General features: G+C 32.7%; 1 protein-coding gene across 4 annotated transcripts in view; it reads left to right on the top strand.

Annotated features, from left to right (window-relative positions):
* ECT2 (epithelial cell transforming 2) overlaps nt 1–17,355 on the top strand; it is a 53,732-nt gene that overhangs the window by 14,383 nt on the left and 21,994 nt on the right. For all 4 annotated transcript variants that reach the window (XM_037046509.1, XM_037046508.1, XM_037046507.1 and 1 more), the window contains 6 exons: nt 2,230–2,366; nt 6,081–6,200; nt 7,240–7,308; nt 8,266–8,376; nt 9,298–9,394; nt 11,564–11,645. In XM_037046509.1, the coding sequence (XP_036902404.1) occupies nt 2,230–2,366; nt 6,081–6,200; nt 7,240–7,308; nt 8,266–8,376; nt 9,298–9,394; nt 11,564–11,645 (616 nt within the window). The remainder of the gene's footprint in view (nt 1–2,229; nt 2,367–6,080; nt 6,201–7,239; nt 7,309–8,265; nt 8,377–9,297; nt 9,395–11,563; nt 11,646–17,355) is intronic.

Here is a 17,355-nt window from a genome sequence, read left to right as displayed (position 1 = left end):
AGGACTTTGAAATCAAGTTGGCATGTCTGAACTCTATATTGTCATCAATAATGACCATTAGAAATTCATGATCTGCAGACTAATCGAATAGATTATTTGTAGTGGATTATTCTGAAGAATGATCAGAAGGAAGACAGTTTAGAGATAGCCAGACCATGAAGTAATCTTCAGTGGCATGGGCTACGGGTGATAGGGCCCTGGATCAGCATTGGAAAGAAAAGAAAAGCATTGGGAAAATACTGATAGAATGGAGTGATGGGAAGGGGATAAGAGGAGAAGACAGCAAAGTATAAAGTGAGAGAAATGTTACCTTGGCAAAAATAGCAAGTTTATATTTTGAAGGAAGATAGTGAGTTTTAGAGCATATCCAAGTTAAATGGAGGAAGTAATGTCCAATAGGCATTTGGAAAAGTTTAGTCAGTTGCTTGTGCGGGGAATTATGATAGATATGTAGATCTGAGAATTTTGCTGGTTCTGTAATTATGGACATAATGGGCATAGGATAGTAAGAGCTGATTATAAAGGATTGAAGCTTGATTATCTAATACAGGGTGCAGGAAAGGTAAATGAACCACTAAAAAAATGAGACATGATAATACTAATATATTAAGATACTCTAGAATATAATTCCTGTTTGTAGATCACTGCCTAGACATAGTAATAAAATTAGATCAGTATATATCAGCTTTTCCTCCCAAAAGTATCCTTTAATGGCTGAGGCTTCTGAAATAGCAAGGCAAGTGAAAAATTCTTTGAAAGTCTGTTATCTTCCAAAAGCACTCAAAACTCTATAGTACATGTACTTGTTTTAATATGCTTAAAATTATTTTATAAAATATTTTATTTACTTATTTTTAGAGAGAGGGGAAGGGAAGGAGAAAGAGTGGGAGAGAAACATCAATGTGTGGTTGCCTCTCATCTGTCCTCTGCTGGGGACCTGGCCTGCAACCCAGGCATGTGCCCTGACTGGGGATCGAACCAGCGACCCTTTGCTTCACAGGCCTGTGCTCAATCCACTGAGTTACACCAGCCAGGGCAATATGCTTAAAATTATTTTTTATTGCGTAAAATTGGTGTGCTGGGACTATATAGTGTCTTTTTCATATCTTTCTATTTTATATTATATATTCTTGTTCTTATTGTAAAACTTTCTATTAGGAGATTCTGTATATAATGTTGAAATAGTCTAACCATATTGATAGTAAAAATATAGTTTAGACTTTTATAAAATTTCTTTAAATTTTTAAAAAATACATGTAAAATATATGAATGCATCCTCCCTGCAGTTTTGGCTGGACTGGATACTTTGAACTAACAGAATTTGCAGTTGATCTTAGTTGTTTTTTTTTTTAAAGGAAGAGAGTCTCTCTCTCTCTCTCTCTCTCTCTCTCTCTCTCCACACACACACACAGACATATGCATATATACACACAAAAAGTTTTGTTATTGTAATTGTGTAATCATAGCAATATCTTTCTCCTTTTTTAACTTAAATGTTTCTACATGTTCCTTTTCATTATTATTTAAGCTTTTTATTCTGAAATAATCTCAGATTGCAAAAATAATACAAAGTTTTCTGAACTCTCTACTCAGATTTCCCAAATGGAAATATTCTACTATGTTTGCTTTAATGCTCATTCATTCATTCATTTTTGTGTTTGTATTCTTTCTCGCTGTCTCTCTCTCCACACACACATTTTTAATATCTGCAGGGTTTTAAGGGTGTGTTGCAGATATGTATGCTTCTAAATACTTAAATTTGTATTCCCCAAAATATAGGTACATTTCTTATATTAATTAAGAAATTAACATTAATACTATAATCTACTCCATAGACCTTCAAATTTTATGAGTTGTTCCATTAATGTCCTAATGTTCTTTCTAGCAAAAGAAAAAAGTTCTTTTTTTCTGGTGTAGAATCCAACCTAGGATCACAGGTTACATAATCTTTCTCTGGTCTCTTCTAATCTGGAATAGTTCCTCAGTCTTTGTTTTTAATTACCTTGACATTTTTGAAGAGTACAGGCTATTAGTAAAATATCTGTCAATTTGGAGTCATTGATATTTTTGACACTTTTTTTCTGGTTTCTTTTTAAGAAATTTTACTTTAATGAATATCTGTAAGGTGGTATATTTATAAGAATTGGTATTCTTCCCTTTTTCTGTTAAATCTGTGCAATGTTTGGTACTGGCCTGCCTTTTAAATCACTCCTCCTTTTTCCCTTTTAGAAACACCAAAGTCTTCTACAAAGTCTTCCAAAAATTCCACTCCTGTTCCTTCCAAGCAGTCAGCCAGGTGGCAAGTTGCAAAAGAGCTTTATCAGACTGAAAGTAATTATGTAAATATATTGGCCACAATTATTCAGGTAAGAGTTGGTTGCAAAATGATTTCTGCTCCAATGTTACTAAGTAAAAAATATAAGAGATATCATTTCTTACAAGAAAAATTATATAAGCATAGAATTTGACATAGATACTAAAAATGAAAGTGTGTGACAAAAACTGCTGTTAGGAAAAATGCCATAACTATAATAGTAGCTTTTTTCTTTTTTTAAAGATTTTACTTATTTACTTTTAGAGAGAGGAGAGGGGAGGGAGAAAGAGAGGGAGAGAAACATCAATGTGTGCCGGATGCATTGGGTCAGTTGCCTCTTGCACTCTCCCAACTAGGGACCTGACCTGCAACCCAAGCATGTGCCCTGTCTGGGAATCGAACTGGCAGTCTTTTGGTTCACAGGCTGGCACTCAATCCACAGAGCCACACTAGCCAGGGTGAGCTTTTATTCAAGCAGAAATGGCACCATTTTTTGAAGTAACTTTGAAAAGAGAAGGATCCTGATTAGATAATTATAGAAGGGGCCAAGTTTAATTCAGAATTTTGCAGGTTCCTTTTCAAGACACTGGATTTATTTATATTTAGAAGTGGTAGATAACTTTTTCTGAAAGTGTGTGAGTCATTGCTCTAGGTAGTACTGTACATATGTGACAAAGCAATAGCAATGAGGTATAATAGTATGGATATCAGTAATTTTAAAAAATCTTTTCATATGTCAAATTTTCTTACACTTTGCAGTGATTGGTCAAATGTTAATTCACAACTTACCACTATTAACGTGTACTATGAAGTTATTTCTGAAGAAAAACAATTCTAATGAATTCTTGCAATATGAGATGAGGAATATATTAAGGAGTAAATTGAAATTCAAGTTTCTGAAAGACAGAATAATAGGACATAATAATTATTTTGGAATTTGTAGAAAGAAGGAATACATTTGTTTTAGGTAATGAAGGAGATAGTTTGTCAGGAAAATAAAGTTTATGCCATCAAACTTGTCTTTGAATAGAAAGATGATAATGATAAGAAATAGATAAGAAATGGAAAGACTTCTTTCCTGGTATTAATGAAGAGAGAGGTTATTTTTCACAGTTAATTTGTATACCAGTAGTCAAGGTTTTATGAGGCCCTCAGCTGTATTAAACTTTACTTGTTTTAAGTCAGCGTTTCTCTTCTTCCTCAAGGGAAATATCATACTGGCTGACTTTCTTGTTTGAGTTTTTGTACTCAGCCGAAGTGTAGTTGACTGTCTGTTTAGCATACACTGTTCATGTACTTTGATTGCATTTATTTTCTAGAAGTGTAAATCCTTTCATACATGGTAAATGCATTGGAGTTTTAGACTTCTAATTTGAATATCAATTAAATTCACCAGAACTCCTTTCTTAAAAAGCCCTTGGAATTATTAAACTATAGATAAAATTTTATACTACTTAGTATAACCTCACCTAAGGTTTTATTTAAGAGATTGTGGTTGAAATTTATAATAATGTTTTCTAGGAACTATATTTTAGGACTGATGTATTCTCATTTTGTTTTCTGAAATTGAATTTGGAATAACTTGATTTTAACTTAACACTCAAATTAAGTGAGTATCTAGAACAAAGTATAATATGGAAGAATATAAACTATTCTAGAATATTAGAAAAATTTATAATAATATTTTAAATTAGCCCTGGCTGGTGCAGCTCAGTGGATTGAGCACAGGCCTGTGAACCAAACGACCACAGTTCCACTCCCAGTCAGGGCCACATGCCTGGGTTGCAGGCCAGTTCCCAGCAGGGGACTCACGAGAGACAACCATACATTGATATTCTCTCCTTCCCTTCCTGTCTGAAGATAAATAAATAAAATCTTTAAAAATAACTCCAAAAATAATATTTTAAATTAATGTTGTGTCAGGAATTAAACAGCATTTTTATTTTAAAGGAGCATAGACTGGAAGAGGAGCTAGAATATACATACCAAATTGTAATATTAAATGAAAGGTTACAGGTACCATGAGAAGGTTTAGTTAAGATATTTGGAGATTTGTAAGGTGAGTTTTATTTCTCTTCCACCTTAAGAAAGGTGTTGCATTGAAATTCTTGATAAGTTGAATACTGGGAAAGCATCATAAAGGAAAAAATTGAACTGGATTTTAAATTTGAGTCTGATTGGTACATGCAAAGAAAATGGGTGGGAAATGTATTTGAGATTTTGCAAACACTACAGATGATTGAAGATAATGTATTCTTCAAGGTATCCACAGTAGTCTAAAGGCACATAAGAGCTTAGAGTGGTATAAGGGGACCTGGATAGGGGATGGGGTATGGATACAGTGAGAATTGAGATAAAACTGCCTGGGCCTGCCAGCGAACGCCCTTGTTTAGTGTGCTGTGTCTGTGTCATCTGTAAGCTATAAGAGAGGAATGTGATATTATCTGACTTGCATTTTAGAAAGGTAACTTAGTTCACTTTGAGGGATTTAGTTTTTTGCCTGTGGCAAATGGTGTTCTAATACCATTTGTTGAACAATTAGCCTTCCTCCATTGAATTGCTTTTGTACTTTTGTCAAAAATTAGTTCATATTTGTGTGGGTTTGTTCTCAGACTCTGTTCTCTGCTATTGATCTTGGGTGTTTCTCCCTTCTCCAATACCACACAGTCTTGAATACTGCTGTTTATCCTAAGAAGTTCCTTTGCCTTTTCATCTACATTTTTAGAACTCCATTTTCTTTATGTATAAAATGTCTTGAATTTTGATAGGTTTGGGTTAAATTCATAGAGTATCTTGGGGGAGAATTGACTTTTTTCCTGTGTTGAATATTTCAATCTATAACCATACATTTCTTCATTTACTTAGGTCTTCTTTGATCAGTATCCATAGTTTTCAGCATCATGTATATGTTTTATTATAGTAAGTCCTCCCTTAACATCATCAATAGGTTCTGTGACTTTAAGCAATACGACATATAATAAAACCAATATTACCATTAAACTAATTGATATAAATAAGAGTTAAGTTCATGGCATCTTATCAATATTATAATGAAATGATGTTATTTGAGGACCTGATATATATTTATGCCTAATAATTTTTTTTATTGTACACGATACTTTTTAAATTTTGGTTTCCTTTGTACATTGCTGGTGTGTAGAAATGTGATTGATGTGTCTGTGTCCTTCACGAGTGTGTGCATGTGCATGCTGACCTTGTATCCTCTGACTTTTCTATATGCACATGCTCATGTTAGTTCTAGGAGCTATTTATCTTTTTTTTTATATTGATATAGGCAGGTCTTCTTCAAATCTAGTCTCTTTCCCCTAAACCAAGGTACTGTACCTACTATTTAAAAACATTTAGTACTTATATTAAGTATAAGTCTGGAATAACTTACTGATTGCTTTCTTCCTTAGTTGGTAACTTTGAATAAAAGTAGAAATTATTCTTGTACTAACAATTTTAATGATTTGTAGAACTGTGTGATAAATTTTGATTAGGTTCTGACATAACATTTTATTGTAAAAGTATATATACACATATATACAGATATATAAATTAATATAAAATGTTGGAAAAAAGATCTGAAATTGTGAAAGAGAAGTATTTAAAAAAAATTTTTTCATTAACATCTCATCTCCCCTTTATCAATCTGTGTGTTAGCTTCCTCACTCTCCCCAACATGCAATCTACCTAAACTAGATTGTGTTTTTTAAAAAAAACTAGTGTTTTTTACCTTCTCCCTCTGCCTTCCACCTTTTAGTTATTTCAGGTACCATTAGAAGAAGAAGGACAACGTGGTGGGCCTATCCTTGCACCAGAAGAGATTAAGACTATTTTTGGGAGTATACCAGATATCTTTGATGTACACAGTAAGATAAAGGTAAATTTGTATACATTAGGTTCATAGTAATTAATTTTCAGTTGTGTATGTTTATTAAGATTTTTTCATGTCCTTCTGCTTAGCTAAATAAATTTTGTATCTAAAACTTCTGATTTGTCTTTTGCTCCAGTGCGTTGTTAATGTTTGCTTGTTGTTTTTTTTTTTAATTTTGATTAATCCTGAAAATAAGAAATTAAGACCTTACAAAGTTTTCTCCTAGAGCCATGTGGTTGCTAGTGCTATTTTTCTGCTGTTGTTCCTCTGGGGTTGTAGAATTTTGGTTTTGCTTTGGTTTGTTTGAAAAACTATGAAGCTGAAAGGGACTTAGAGTTCATTTCATTCAAGTCTTTGTAATTAGATTAAGTGCTAAAATCATGTAAGACAATGCTATTCTTTTAAATTTTTTTTTAACGAAGGACCCATGATTTTTATGTATGACTCTTTCATTGTAAAGTTTTGGGCAGGATTAGCTGAACTCTTATAAGTAACATCTCTATTTTCTCTTGTTTTTTCTTTTTTTTCTGTGTGGTTCTTGAGCAGCAGGAATGAAAGTAGTTTCTATAATAAATAATGCCAGTCAGCTTTATAGTTAGTAAAAGATGTTGAATGGTCACATCACAATGAAAAGTTAGGCTTACTCTTATTGACTTGATACTTTATATTTTTGTTTTTATTTATTTGAGAGAGAGGTGGGGGTGAGAAACATTGATTTTTGTTGCTCCACCCATATGCATTTTTCACTGGTTGATTCTTATATGTGCCCTGACTGGGCATCAAAACCACAACTTTGGTGTGTGGGGGAGCACTCTAATCAGCGGAGCTACCAGGCCAGGGCTACTCCGTGTCTTCTTAATGACTTTTTCAAAGGATGTTTTTCTCAAGTTAATTCCTTGTTAAGGAGAAAGACTGTGTTACTGTTTTGCACATCAAATTAAGACACTATGTAAAGTACCTCGAAAAGAATATCTTGAAAAATATTAAAAGATGTTTAAGGGATTGTCAAATTCAGTCTTAAATGATTTAATTTATGCTCTTTCAGGATGATCTTGAAGATCTTATTGTTAATTGGGATGAGAGCAAAAGCATTGGTGATATCTTTCTTAAATATGTAAGTATTTTTTTAAGTTCTCAGATTAAAGTATTGTATCATAAAGGATTGACAGGAAATGAAAGTTACCTATTTAAATGTGAGAGCTTTTATAACCTGGACATCATTGTATTTAAAAAATAAAATTTAATTCTTTCAATAGCTCAAGGTCATCATTAAGAACAGTAATTGTTATACTGTACTATAATCGTTTGGCCATAGATTAATGATTTTTTTTGAAATTTTCTTACTTTTCCTTAAGTTGATACTCCTTTTTATTGTCATTGTATCTACTCTTGATAAAAGCTTCTAATGATCTGCTTCTCTTTAATATAAGAACAACATAGCTTAAGTTTTGAAATAAAGTAAATTTATTTTGAATGAGGTTCTATGAATCGATTTATTAATTTATTTCAGTCTTTTTAAAATATGACTTATCAGTTTCAGTGCCTTGGATTCTGGCACATTTGCTTTTGTTTTCTGAGGCCTTCTTCTATATACAGTATATGTTTATATATTTTTCTGATTGGTTGTAAATTATAAATATGCAAATTCTATAAATATGCAAGTTATAAATATGCAGTTGTGGTCTAGCTTTATTCTTTTGCATGGGACTGTCAAGTTTTTCAAACACCATTTACTCCTCCATTATATGTTCTTAGCTTCTTTGTTGTTAATTAATTTATAGGAGTTTTTAAACATATAATACTTACATCAGCACAATAAGCTTTAATATACTTTTGTTTCTTGCCAGTGTTTTTTTATTTTTCAGGTTCTAGTCTCTGTGCCAGTTGATGCGTTTTCTCCAGCAGTTAACTCACTCATTAGTGAGAAATTTGTAAAATAATTTTTTTATTTAACATGAGAAGAAACTTAAAACTTTTGCCTTCAATTATGTCAGATTTGATTAGTGATTTTAAGTTCCATTGTCTAAGGGTGAAATACATTATGAATTAATCTTTTTTTCCTTTTTCCTAGTCAAAAGATTTGGTAAAAACCTACCCTCCCTTCGTAAACTTCTTTGAAATGAGCAAGGAAACAATTATTAAATGTGAAAAACAAAAACCAAGATTTCATGCTTTTCTGAAGGTAATACACATTTTTTCAAATAAAAATCTGAGAATAATATCTGAAGGAATTTATTAAAATTATGCTTTTAGTAAAAATATATTCATGTAAGGATACCTTGATGTTATCTGTTAGCTTTAGCTGTACCTGAGAGTGGCAGTGATGTTTAGCTTCTGAAGATTTGACATATTAGGAAGCAGGGTCCAAGAGTCAGCTGAGTGAATGAGAATGTATATGGTTATTATTATTATTTTTTAAGTTATTCATGTTTTAGTCCTCAAACACCTAAAAAATTTCCAGGGCAATTTTGTTTGCCTTTAGTAATTTATTCCCCCTTATCAATGTTTTACTTTGTTTATCCAATAGTGTAAGCATAATTATATTTTTAAAAAGATTTTATTTATTTATCTTTAGAGAGGGGAAGGGAGGAAGAAAAAGCGAGAGAAACATCCATATGTGAGAGAAATCATCCATCCGTTGATTGGCTCTCACATGCCCCCAGCTGGGGACCTGGCCTGCTCTCCAGGCATGTGCCCTGATCGGGAAGTGATCTGGAGACCTTTCAGTTTCGGGGACAACACCCAATCCACTGAACTGCATCAGTCAGGATGGCATAATTAATATTCTAAAACATTTTCTCTTGTGAATGATATAGATTTAAGAGTAGCTTATGGTGAAATACATAGTAGTGTGTAGAGGAACTCACTGTCTGGTTAAGATGTTAAAGCTTGGCTGGCCAGGGGTTCATTTTGGGCCTTAGACAATTTTTAAGCTACATTAATCTTCCACGGAACTAGCAGTTGCCACCCCACCTCTGCAATTAGTCTTCAGGATACTGATGATTAGATATAATCTGATAAATGTAGGTTGTCCAGTGTTTGTAAAACATTTGTTAAAAATTGTTGAATAAAAAAAATTGTTGAATAAACCAATTTCTTTCAGATAAACCAAGCTAAACCTGAATGTGGACGGCAAAGCCTTGTTGAACTCCTCATCCGACCGGTACAGAGGTTGCCCAGTGTTGCATTACTTTTGAATGGTACTTACCTATTTGTTTTTCAGACCACTTTGGATGATTTAATGGAAAGGGTTTGTTCTAAAAAATTGGAAAGTTTTTTGTTTTCATAGTTTTCTTAGATTTCTACATAGAAATTTAAGTTTATAAGCATTTAAAGTTTATATCTTCTCCATAGATAACATCTTTATGGATAACCTTAACCACTTGTGTTACAAAAACTTAGTCTGGCTTAAAATGCTTTATTTTTTCTCATATCAATTATATTGACTACTATTGTACTTTTTATCTCTCCACTAAAAGTCTCCTTACATTTCATGGTGTATCACTTGCTTAAAAATCATTTTATACTTATGTAAACACACCACTCACCCCAAAAAATCATAAGGCAAGAGGTGATTCATATGTCTCAAGTTATTTGGTTTTTTTTCAAATCATGGTAAAATTTTGTGTACTTAGTCTTATACTTACTTTTTTTTTCTTAGTGCAGAACACTCTTGAAACATTCACTCATTTATTTTAGGAGTTAAACCACAGATATCAATGCAAAGGAGTTTTATAGCAGGGAGTTAATTTTTATGAATACATTTTGCCTGCAGTAAAAGGCAGGCATATCTATAAATTTAGCTGACTAAGGAAGTGATCATGTTTAGGACAGTGTCAATTTTTATATTATTTTAAAAATTTAAGTATGAAAACTAAATTACAGCTAGGAATAAGTCTGTAATAATGTATTTTGATTCTCAAACCTTATCTACAGTAGGCTGTATAGCTAACAAGGAAGCTAAATTTGTAACTGTTTAATATGTTTTTAATCTATTATCTTAAAATATTTGGATTAACAAATTATAGCAGTACCTTAAAAATGAAAATTTTTGTTCTCCTTAAGTTTATGTAATATAGTTTAGAATTATTAGCTGATATAATGATTTTTCTACTCTTCTTTTTTTGAATATATTTTATTGATTTTGCTATTACACTTGTCCCAATTTTTCCCCCTTTGACCTCATCTGCCTAGTACCCCCATTCCCTTACACAAACCCCATTCCCCCTTAGTTCATGTCCATGGTTCATGCATATAAGTTCCTTAGCTACTCAATTTCCCGCACTGTTCTTAACATCCCCCTTTCTGTTTTGTACCCACCATTATGCTTCTTAATCCCTGCAACTCTTTCCCCATTCTCCCCCTTCCCCTTCCCAGCTGATAACCCTCCAAATGATCTCTATATCTGTGCTTCTGTTCCTGTTCTGCCTGTTTACTTAATTTGTTTTTTTAGATTCAGTTATTGATAGTTGTGACTTTGTTATATTATTTTAGTATTCATAGGTTTGATCATCTTCCTTTTCATTTCAAATAATAATGGCTTGGTGATGGCAAACTCCTTTAGCTTTACCTTGTCTGGGAAGCCCTTTATCTGCTCTTCTATTGTAAATGATAGCTTTGCTGGATAGAGTAATCTAGGTTGTAGGTCCTTGCTTTTCAACAGTTTGAATACCTCTTGCTAGTCCCTTCTTGCCCGTAAAGTTTCTTTTGAGAAATCAGCTGACAGTCCTTTAGGAACTCTTTTGTAGGTAACTTTGCTTTTCTCTTGTGGCTTTTAAGATTCTCTGTTGATCTTTTTTTTTTTTTTAAGATTTTATCTATTTTCAGAGAGAAGGGAAGAGAGAGGGAAAGAAACATTAATGTGTGGTTGACTCTCATGTGCCTCCCACTGGGGACCTAGCCCACAACTCAGGCATGTGCCCTGACTGGGAATCAAACTGGAGACCCTTTGGTTCACAGACCGTGCTCGATCCACTGAGCTACACCAGCCAGGGCTCTCTCTTGATCTTTAACCTTTGGCATTTTAATTATGATGTGTCTTGGTGTGGTCCTCTTTGGGTCCAGTATCTTTGGGTCTTCCTGTGCTTTTTGGACTTATATGTCTATTTCCTTTATCAAATTAGGGAAATTTTCTTTCATTTTTTCAAGTAAGTTTTCGATCTTGCTGTTGTTCTTGTTCTATGGTTCAGATGTTGACACATATGGAGATGTCTCAGAGGACATCTTATACTATCCTTGACAGCATTTTTCAGAGGCAATCAGGCATGCTCTGGGTGGTATGGCTGTAGGCTGTACAGCATTTTTAAATCTTAGAGGGAAAAACCACTGAATTTTTGTTAATCATGGAGAAAAACATTTTGTCATTACAGACCTTAAGAAGCATACAGCTGAGGAAAATCCTGACAAAAGCACTCTAGAAAATGCTATTGAATCACTAAGGGAAGTAATGACGTAAGTGCATTTTTTCAATGTTTTATTCTCCCTTTGATTTAGAATGGAATTGATAGAACTATTCGAGTCATAAATGGAGGGGAAAATGTCAACAAATACTTGTAAAATATTGAAGCTATTTTTCTAATAGTATAGTTACACATTAAAATGATGAGAGTATTATAAGAAAATATTGATTAGTCAAAAACATTTATTTCTTAAATTATTATGCACAGAGAATAGCAATGGTTTGCAAAATTGAAAATGTTATAATTTACTAATAGACCACTTTGTCTCTTTGTCTCTAATCATATGTCTCTAGTCATAGCTTATTTTTATCTTCATATTCATATAAACTGCCCACATTTATCTTGGGAATTTGACAGTAGTGAAATAAAAATAAAAGGTTTATAATACTCTCTTTGCTTTACTTTTAGCTTTTTGTTTCTTACCTTGAATTTTAAGGGATTAAATTGTCGGGGTTGGTTGAAGATATAAGAAAGGCATAAACTCAATAGAATTGACTTGGGGCCTTGATTGTTATAAACTTGTAGGCATAGTTCTGATCAGCAATGATCTTTTTTTGACTATAATGATTAGAATTGAGCACAGTGTTGGAATTGTTTTGTCTCATAGAGGGCAAGAACACTTCATTTCTTAGGACTTCACGTATCAACATATTTAATAGATTTAAAGGAATGATTTCTGAGATTCTATGAGGTGCATCAATATGAAATATTTCTTAAAATACTTGCAAAGGAACTGTTAGCAAGGAACTTTACTGGCTGCAGGATGAGGGCCCAGCAGTGAAGTGACACTCAAGTTAGTGGATACCAGTTTCTCTTACTACTGATAGTTCTATGCATGCTTTGTTTTTTGCCTATTTAGTATTTATGTGTTCATCAGCCAGTCTTTTGATGTATTTTGGGGCCAGGATAATAGTTTTCTTCAATACGTCATGCTTTAACAGACTCCGACACTACTTACTTTGATTCTTTCAACAAAGTGTTTGAAGTAGGCAGTCATTGTTAACATATTTTCCCAAAAGAGAAAAGCTGAGAGGTTGTTACTTGCCCAGTTTTTCTGTTTAGTGTGTATCATACTCTACCATTTTTATTTTGATAATAGCACGTGCTATTCGTTATTTATATATAGTAGGTTTTGGTAAACACAGGTTATAAAGTAACCTAATGAGGGAATAGACCACTTGTTAGACTTGTTGCTGCCTTTGGAGTAGTGCCAAGTGGACCACTCTAGGGATAATGAGCCACATTCATAAGATGGGTGATTAAAGATTCCTTCTCTTTCAACATTATTAAGCATCTTGAGACCTTACAAATCTTTCTGATATATCTGTATCCTAAATGACTTGCTTGCAGTAGATTTTTAATAGATGTCGAATTATAGAAACTACTATTTTAATGTTGAACTGTGGTGCTGGGATATAAATCTCACAGAATTTGACCATATCTGAATTCTTGAGATTCTTGAACTAGGCATAGGGATTAAATGCTTACTGTGGTTGATTAAAACAACTATAACCAGTTGCATAAAGGAACTAATGAGACAGCACCAATTAAACAGTCCTTGCTATTTTATTTAAGCAAAATAAACTCCCCCCCAATTGGATTTTAACACCATTAATTACATATACTTAATTTATAAACATTAATTTATTATAGATTTATGTTTCAGTAGTTTCCACATGTTAACTACACATGTTTAAAATATATTTTGACCAAGTTTGGCATACATATACTCCCACAATACCATCACCACTGTCAAGATAAGGGACATTTCTGCTACCATAAAAGTTTATGAATAGTGCCCTGGCTGGTGTAGCTCAGTGGATTGAGTGCAGGCCTGCGAACCAGACGATCGCGGTTCAATTCTCAGGGCACATGCCAGGGTTGTAGGCCAGTTCCCGGCAGGGGAGTCAGGAGAGGCAAACATGCACTGACTGATATTTCTCTCCCTCTTTAGATGAATAAATAAAAAAATTATTTATTTATTTATTTATTTATTTTCTCCCCTCTAAAGATGAATAAATAAAAAATTTTTAAAAAGTTTATGAATAGCCTTTGGTATCACTTTTCCTGCTTCTCCCTCTTTAGAGGCAAAGCAACAGCTGCTCCTTTTCCTGTTTTAAACAGTATAATTTGCATTTTCTAGGATTTTATCTAAATTAAATCAAACCTGTATTATCTTTTGTCAGGCTTTTTTTTAACTCTGCATAATTATTTCAAGATTAGTCCTTATTGTTGCTTATATCAACAGTTCATTCTCTTTTATTGTTTTCCATTGTATGGAAATACCACATTTATCCATTCATATGTTGGTGAATGTTTTGATTGCTTTCAGTGTCTGGCTATTACAAATAAAGCTGCTGTGAACATTGGTGCATAAATCTTTGTATGGACATACACTTTCATTTCTCCTGGGTGAATACCTAGGAGTAAAAATGTCTTGGTCATGCAAAGTGTCTACAAATTTACCCTACTATTTCCCAAGTGGTTGTGTTATTTTGCATCCCCATCAACAATGTATGTTAAGTACCTGACTACAGGTGGCTCCATGTTCTTACAGACTCTGAGTATGGTCATTCATTTCAACTTGTGAAATTCTAATGGATGTGTAGTGGTGTACCTCATTGTAGTTTTGACTTGCATTGTAGTTTTCCCTAGTGACAAATGATGGTTAGCATTTTTTCATGTGCTTATTTGCCATCCATGTTATCTTCTTTGTGATGTGTCCATGTATGTTCAAATCTTTTGTGTGGTTTTTAAAATTTGGGTTCTTATTTTAGAGTTCTTTAAAAAAATTCTTTTAAAAAAGTTGTTTAAAAAAGGCTGTTGAAACTTATGTGATTTGCAAATATTTTCTTGTAGTCTGTGGTTTGTTTTTATTTTTTTTAACATTTCCTTTGAAAAATGGGAGTTCTAGATTTTTATAGAATCTAATTTATTAGTTTTTTCCCCTGTGGATGTAATTTTGTAATTGTATCTAAGACATGTTGATCTTAGTCTAACCCAATGTCATGATGATGACCTGTTTTCTTTAAGAAGCTTTGTATTTTTAATTGTTAGACGAAAATCATAGGTCCAGTATTCATTTTTAGGGTTTTTTGTTTCGTTTTGTTTTGGTATAAGGTTAAGGTATGTGTAGATCAATTTTTATTTTTTTAGTGGAAGTTTGTTTTATCACTCTTTGATGAGAAGACCAACTTTTCCCCACTGAATTAGTTTTGCACTTTTGTTGAAAATCAGCTGACCATAAATTATTAGACTCTTCATTCTATTTCATGTATCTGTATGTCTTTGATTATGTTACTACCACACAGTTTTGATTACTGTGCTTTATAATTTGAGTTTTGAAATTGGGAAATGTGAATCTTCCAAATTTGTTCCTCCTTTTCTGGAAGTTTGACTATTTTGGATCCCTTGAATTTGCATTTTGCTTTTAGATTCAGCCAGTCAATTTCTGGAGGAGGGGAAGAATAGTGGGGAGCTGAGCTCGACAGGGATTTTGTGTAATCTGTACTTCAATTTGGGGAGTATTATCATCATGCCAATAGTAAATTTTCTGATCTGTGAACATTTATTTCCATATATTTAGTTCTTTAATTTCTTTCAACTATGTTTTATAGTTTTCAGAGTATGAGTTTCATACTTGTTTTGTTAAACTTATTCCTAATAGTTTATTCTTTTTGATGCTATAGTAAGTGGAAATGGTTTCTTAATTTCTTTATCGGAGTGTTCACTGTTACTGTGTAGAAAGACAATAGAATTATATATATAGTGGTCTTGTACTTTGTGAGCTTGCTGAATTTGTTTTCATTCTAAGTGTTTTTTTTAGAGAACTCTTTAGGACTTACAGTAAACACAATTCTATTAGCTGCAAATACATATAGTTTTAATTCTTTTTTTCCAGTTAGGATGCCTTTTATTTTGTTTTCTTCCTAATTGCCCTGGTCTGAGGCTCTAGTATAATGTTAAACAGGAACTCTGAGGGTGAACATCAACAATTACTGGTTTTAGCAGGGAAAGTATTCATTCTTTTTCTACTAAGTATGGTACTACCTGTGAGATTTTTTATAGATTCCCTTTATTAGGGAATCTTAAGAAAGTCCTCATTTATTTCTAGTTTGTTGAGTGTTTTATTGTGAAAGGGCATTGGATATTGTCAAACACTTTTTTGCATCTATTGAGGTGGTCATGTGGTTTTTGTCCTTTATTATGTTGGAATGGTGTATTGCATTAATTGATTTTTTAAATTTTTAAAAAGATTTTACTCATTTATATTTAGAGAAAGGGGAAGGAAAGGGGAAAGATAGGGAGAGAAACTTCGATGTGCGGGAGATACATTTACTGGTTGCTTCTCCTGCGGCCCCAACTGGGGACCTAGCTCATAATCTTGGCCTGTGCCCTGCCTGGGAACTGAACTGGGCAGCTTTTCAGTTTGCAGGCTGGCACTCAGTCCACTGAGCCACACCAACTAGGGTCATCAATTGATTTTCAATTGTTAACTCAAGCCTATATTTCCAGGATAAAAATTTCACTTGGCCATGTGTTTAATGCATTTTAATATGTTGTTGGATTTGGTTTGCTAGTATTTTGTTGAAGATTGGTGTTAGTATTCATAAAGGATATTGGTATATAGTTTTCTTGTAATGGCTTTGGCTTTGGTATCAGGCTAATTCTGGTTTTACAGAAGAACTTGGTATTTCTGCCTCTTCTTATTTTTGAAGGAATTGGTATGAATTTTTTAGGTCTTTGGTAGAATTTCATAAATGAAGTATTGTGGGCCTAAGGTTTTTATTGTAAAAAGTTTAAAATTACTAATTGAATTTGTTGTTATAGGTCTATTCAGATTTTCTATTTCTTCTTGAATCAGTTTCTATACTTTGTGTCTTTCTAGAAATTTATTGATTACATCTTAGCTGTTTAATTAGTTGTTCATTGTGTTTTATAATCCTTTTAATTTCTGTAAGGTCAGTAGTGATGTCCTGCATTTTATTCCTGATTTTTGTAATTTGAGTCTTTTTCTCTTTTTTTCTTGGTCAGCTTAGCTAAATGTTTGTCAGTTTTGTTGATCTTTTCAAAGAACCATTTTTTACTTTTGTCAATTTTTTTCTATTACTTTGTATTATTTATTTCATTAATTTCCACTCTAATCTTCATGTCTTCCTTTCTTCTGCTTGCTTTGGATTTAGTTTGCTCTTCCTCCCTGCCCCCTCAGTTTCTTCAAATGGAAAGTTAGGTTATTGATTTAATTTTAAATTATATGTACTTATAGGTATAAATTTTTAAAGTATTTCTTTATATGTATCCCATAAATTTTAGTATGTTATGTTTTGTTTTTATTTATCTAAGTGCTTTCTAATTTCCCTCATGATTTCTTGATCCATTGATTATTTAGGGATGTGTTGTTTAATTTTCACATATTTGTGAATTTCCAAAGTTTCCTTTTTAATTTCTAATTTCTTTCCATTGTTTTCAGAGAACATAGTTTATATTATTTCAGTCTTTTAAAATTTTTTGAGGTTTATTTTATGGCCTGAACTGGAAACTATTCCATGCACACTTGAGAAGAAAGTACATATTCCTATTGTAGGGGGTTGTATTTCCATTATTTTACTTGCATCTTACTGTCTTTGAATTTAAATATGTCTCTTATAGACAGCACTTAGTTCTGTCTATAAGAGACAACTTAGTTGGCCAACTTGCCTTGT

Source organism: Sturnira hondurensis, unplaced genomic scaffold (genome assembly GCF_014824575.4).
Source record: "Sturnira hondurensis isolate 20B ecotype Veracruz unplaced genomic scaffold, ASM1482457v3 Scaffold0005279, whole genome shotgun sequence".
NCBI classification, from domain to species: domain Eukaryota; kingdom Metazoa; phylum Chordata; class Mammalia; order Chiroptera; family Phyllostomidae; genus Sturnira; species Sturnira hondurensis.
Note: the sequence above shows the minus strand (reverse complement) of the source record. Positions and strands in the feature narration are given on the sequence as shown.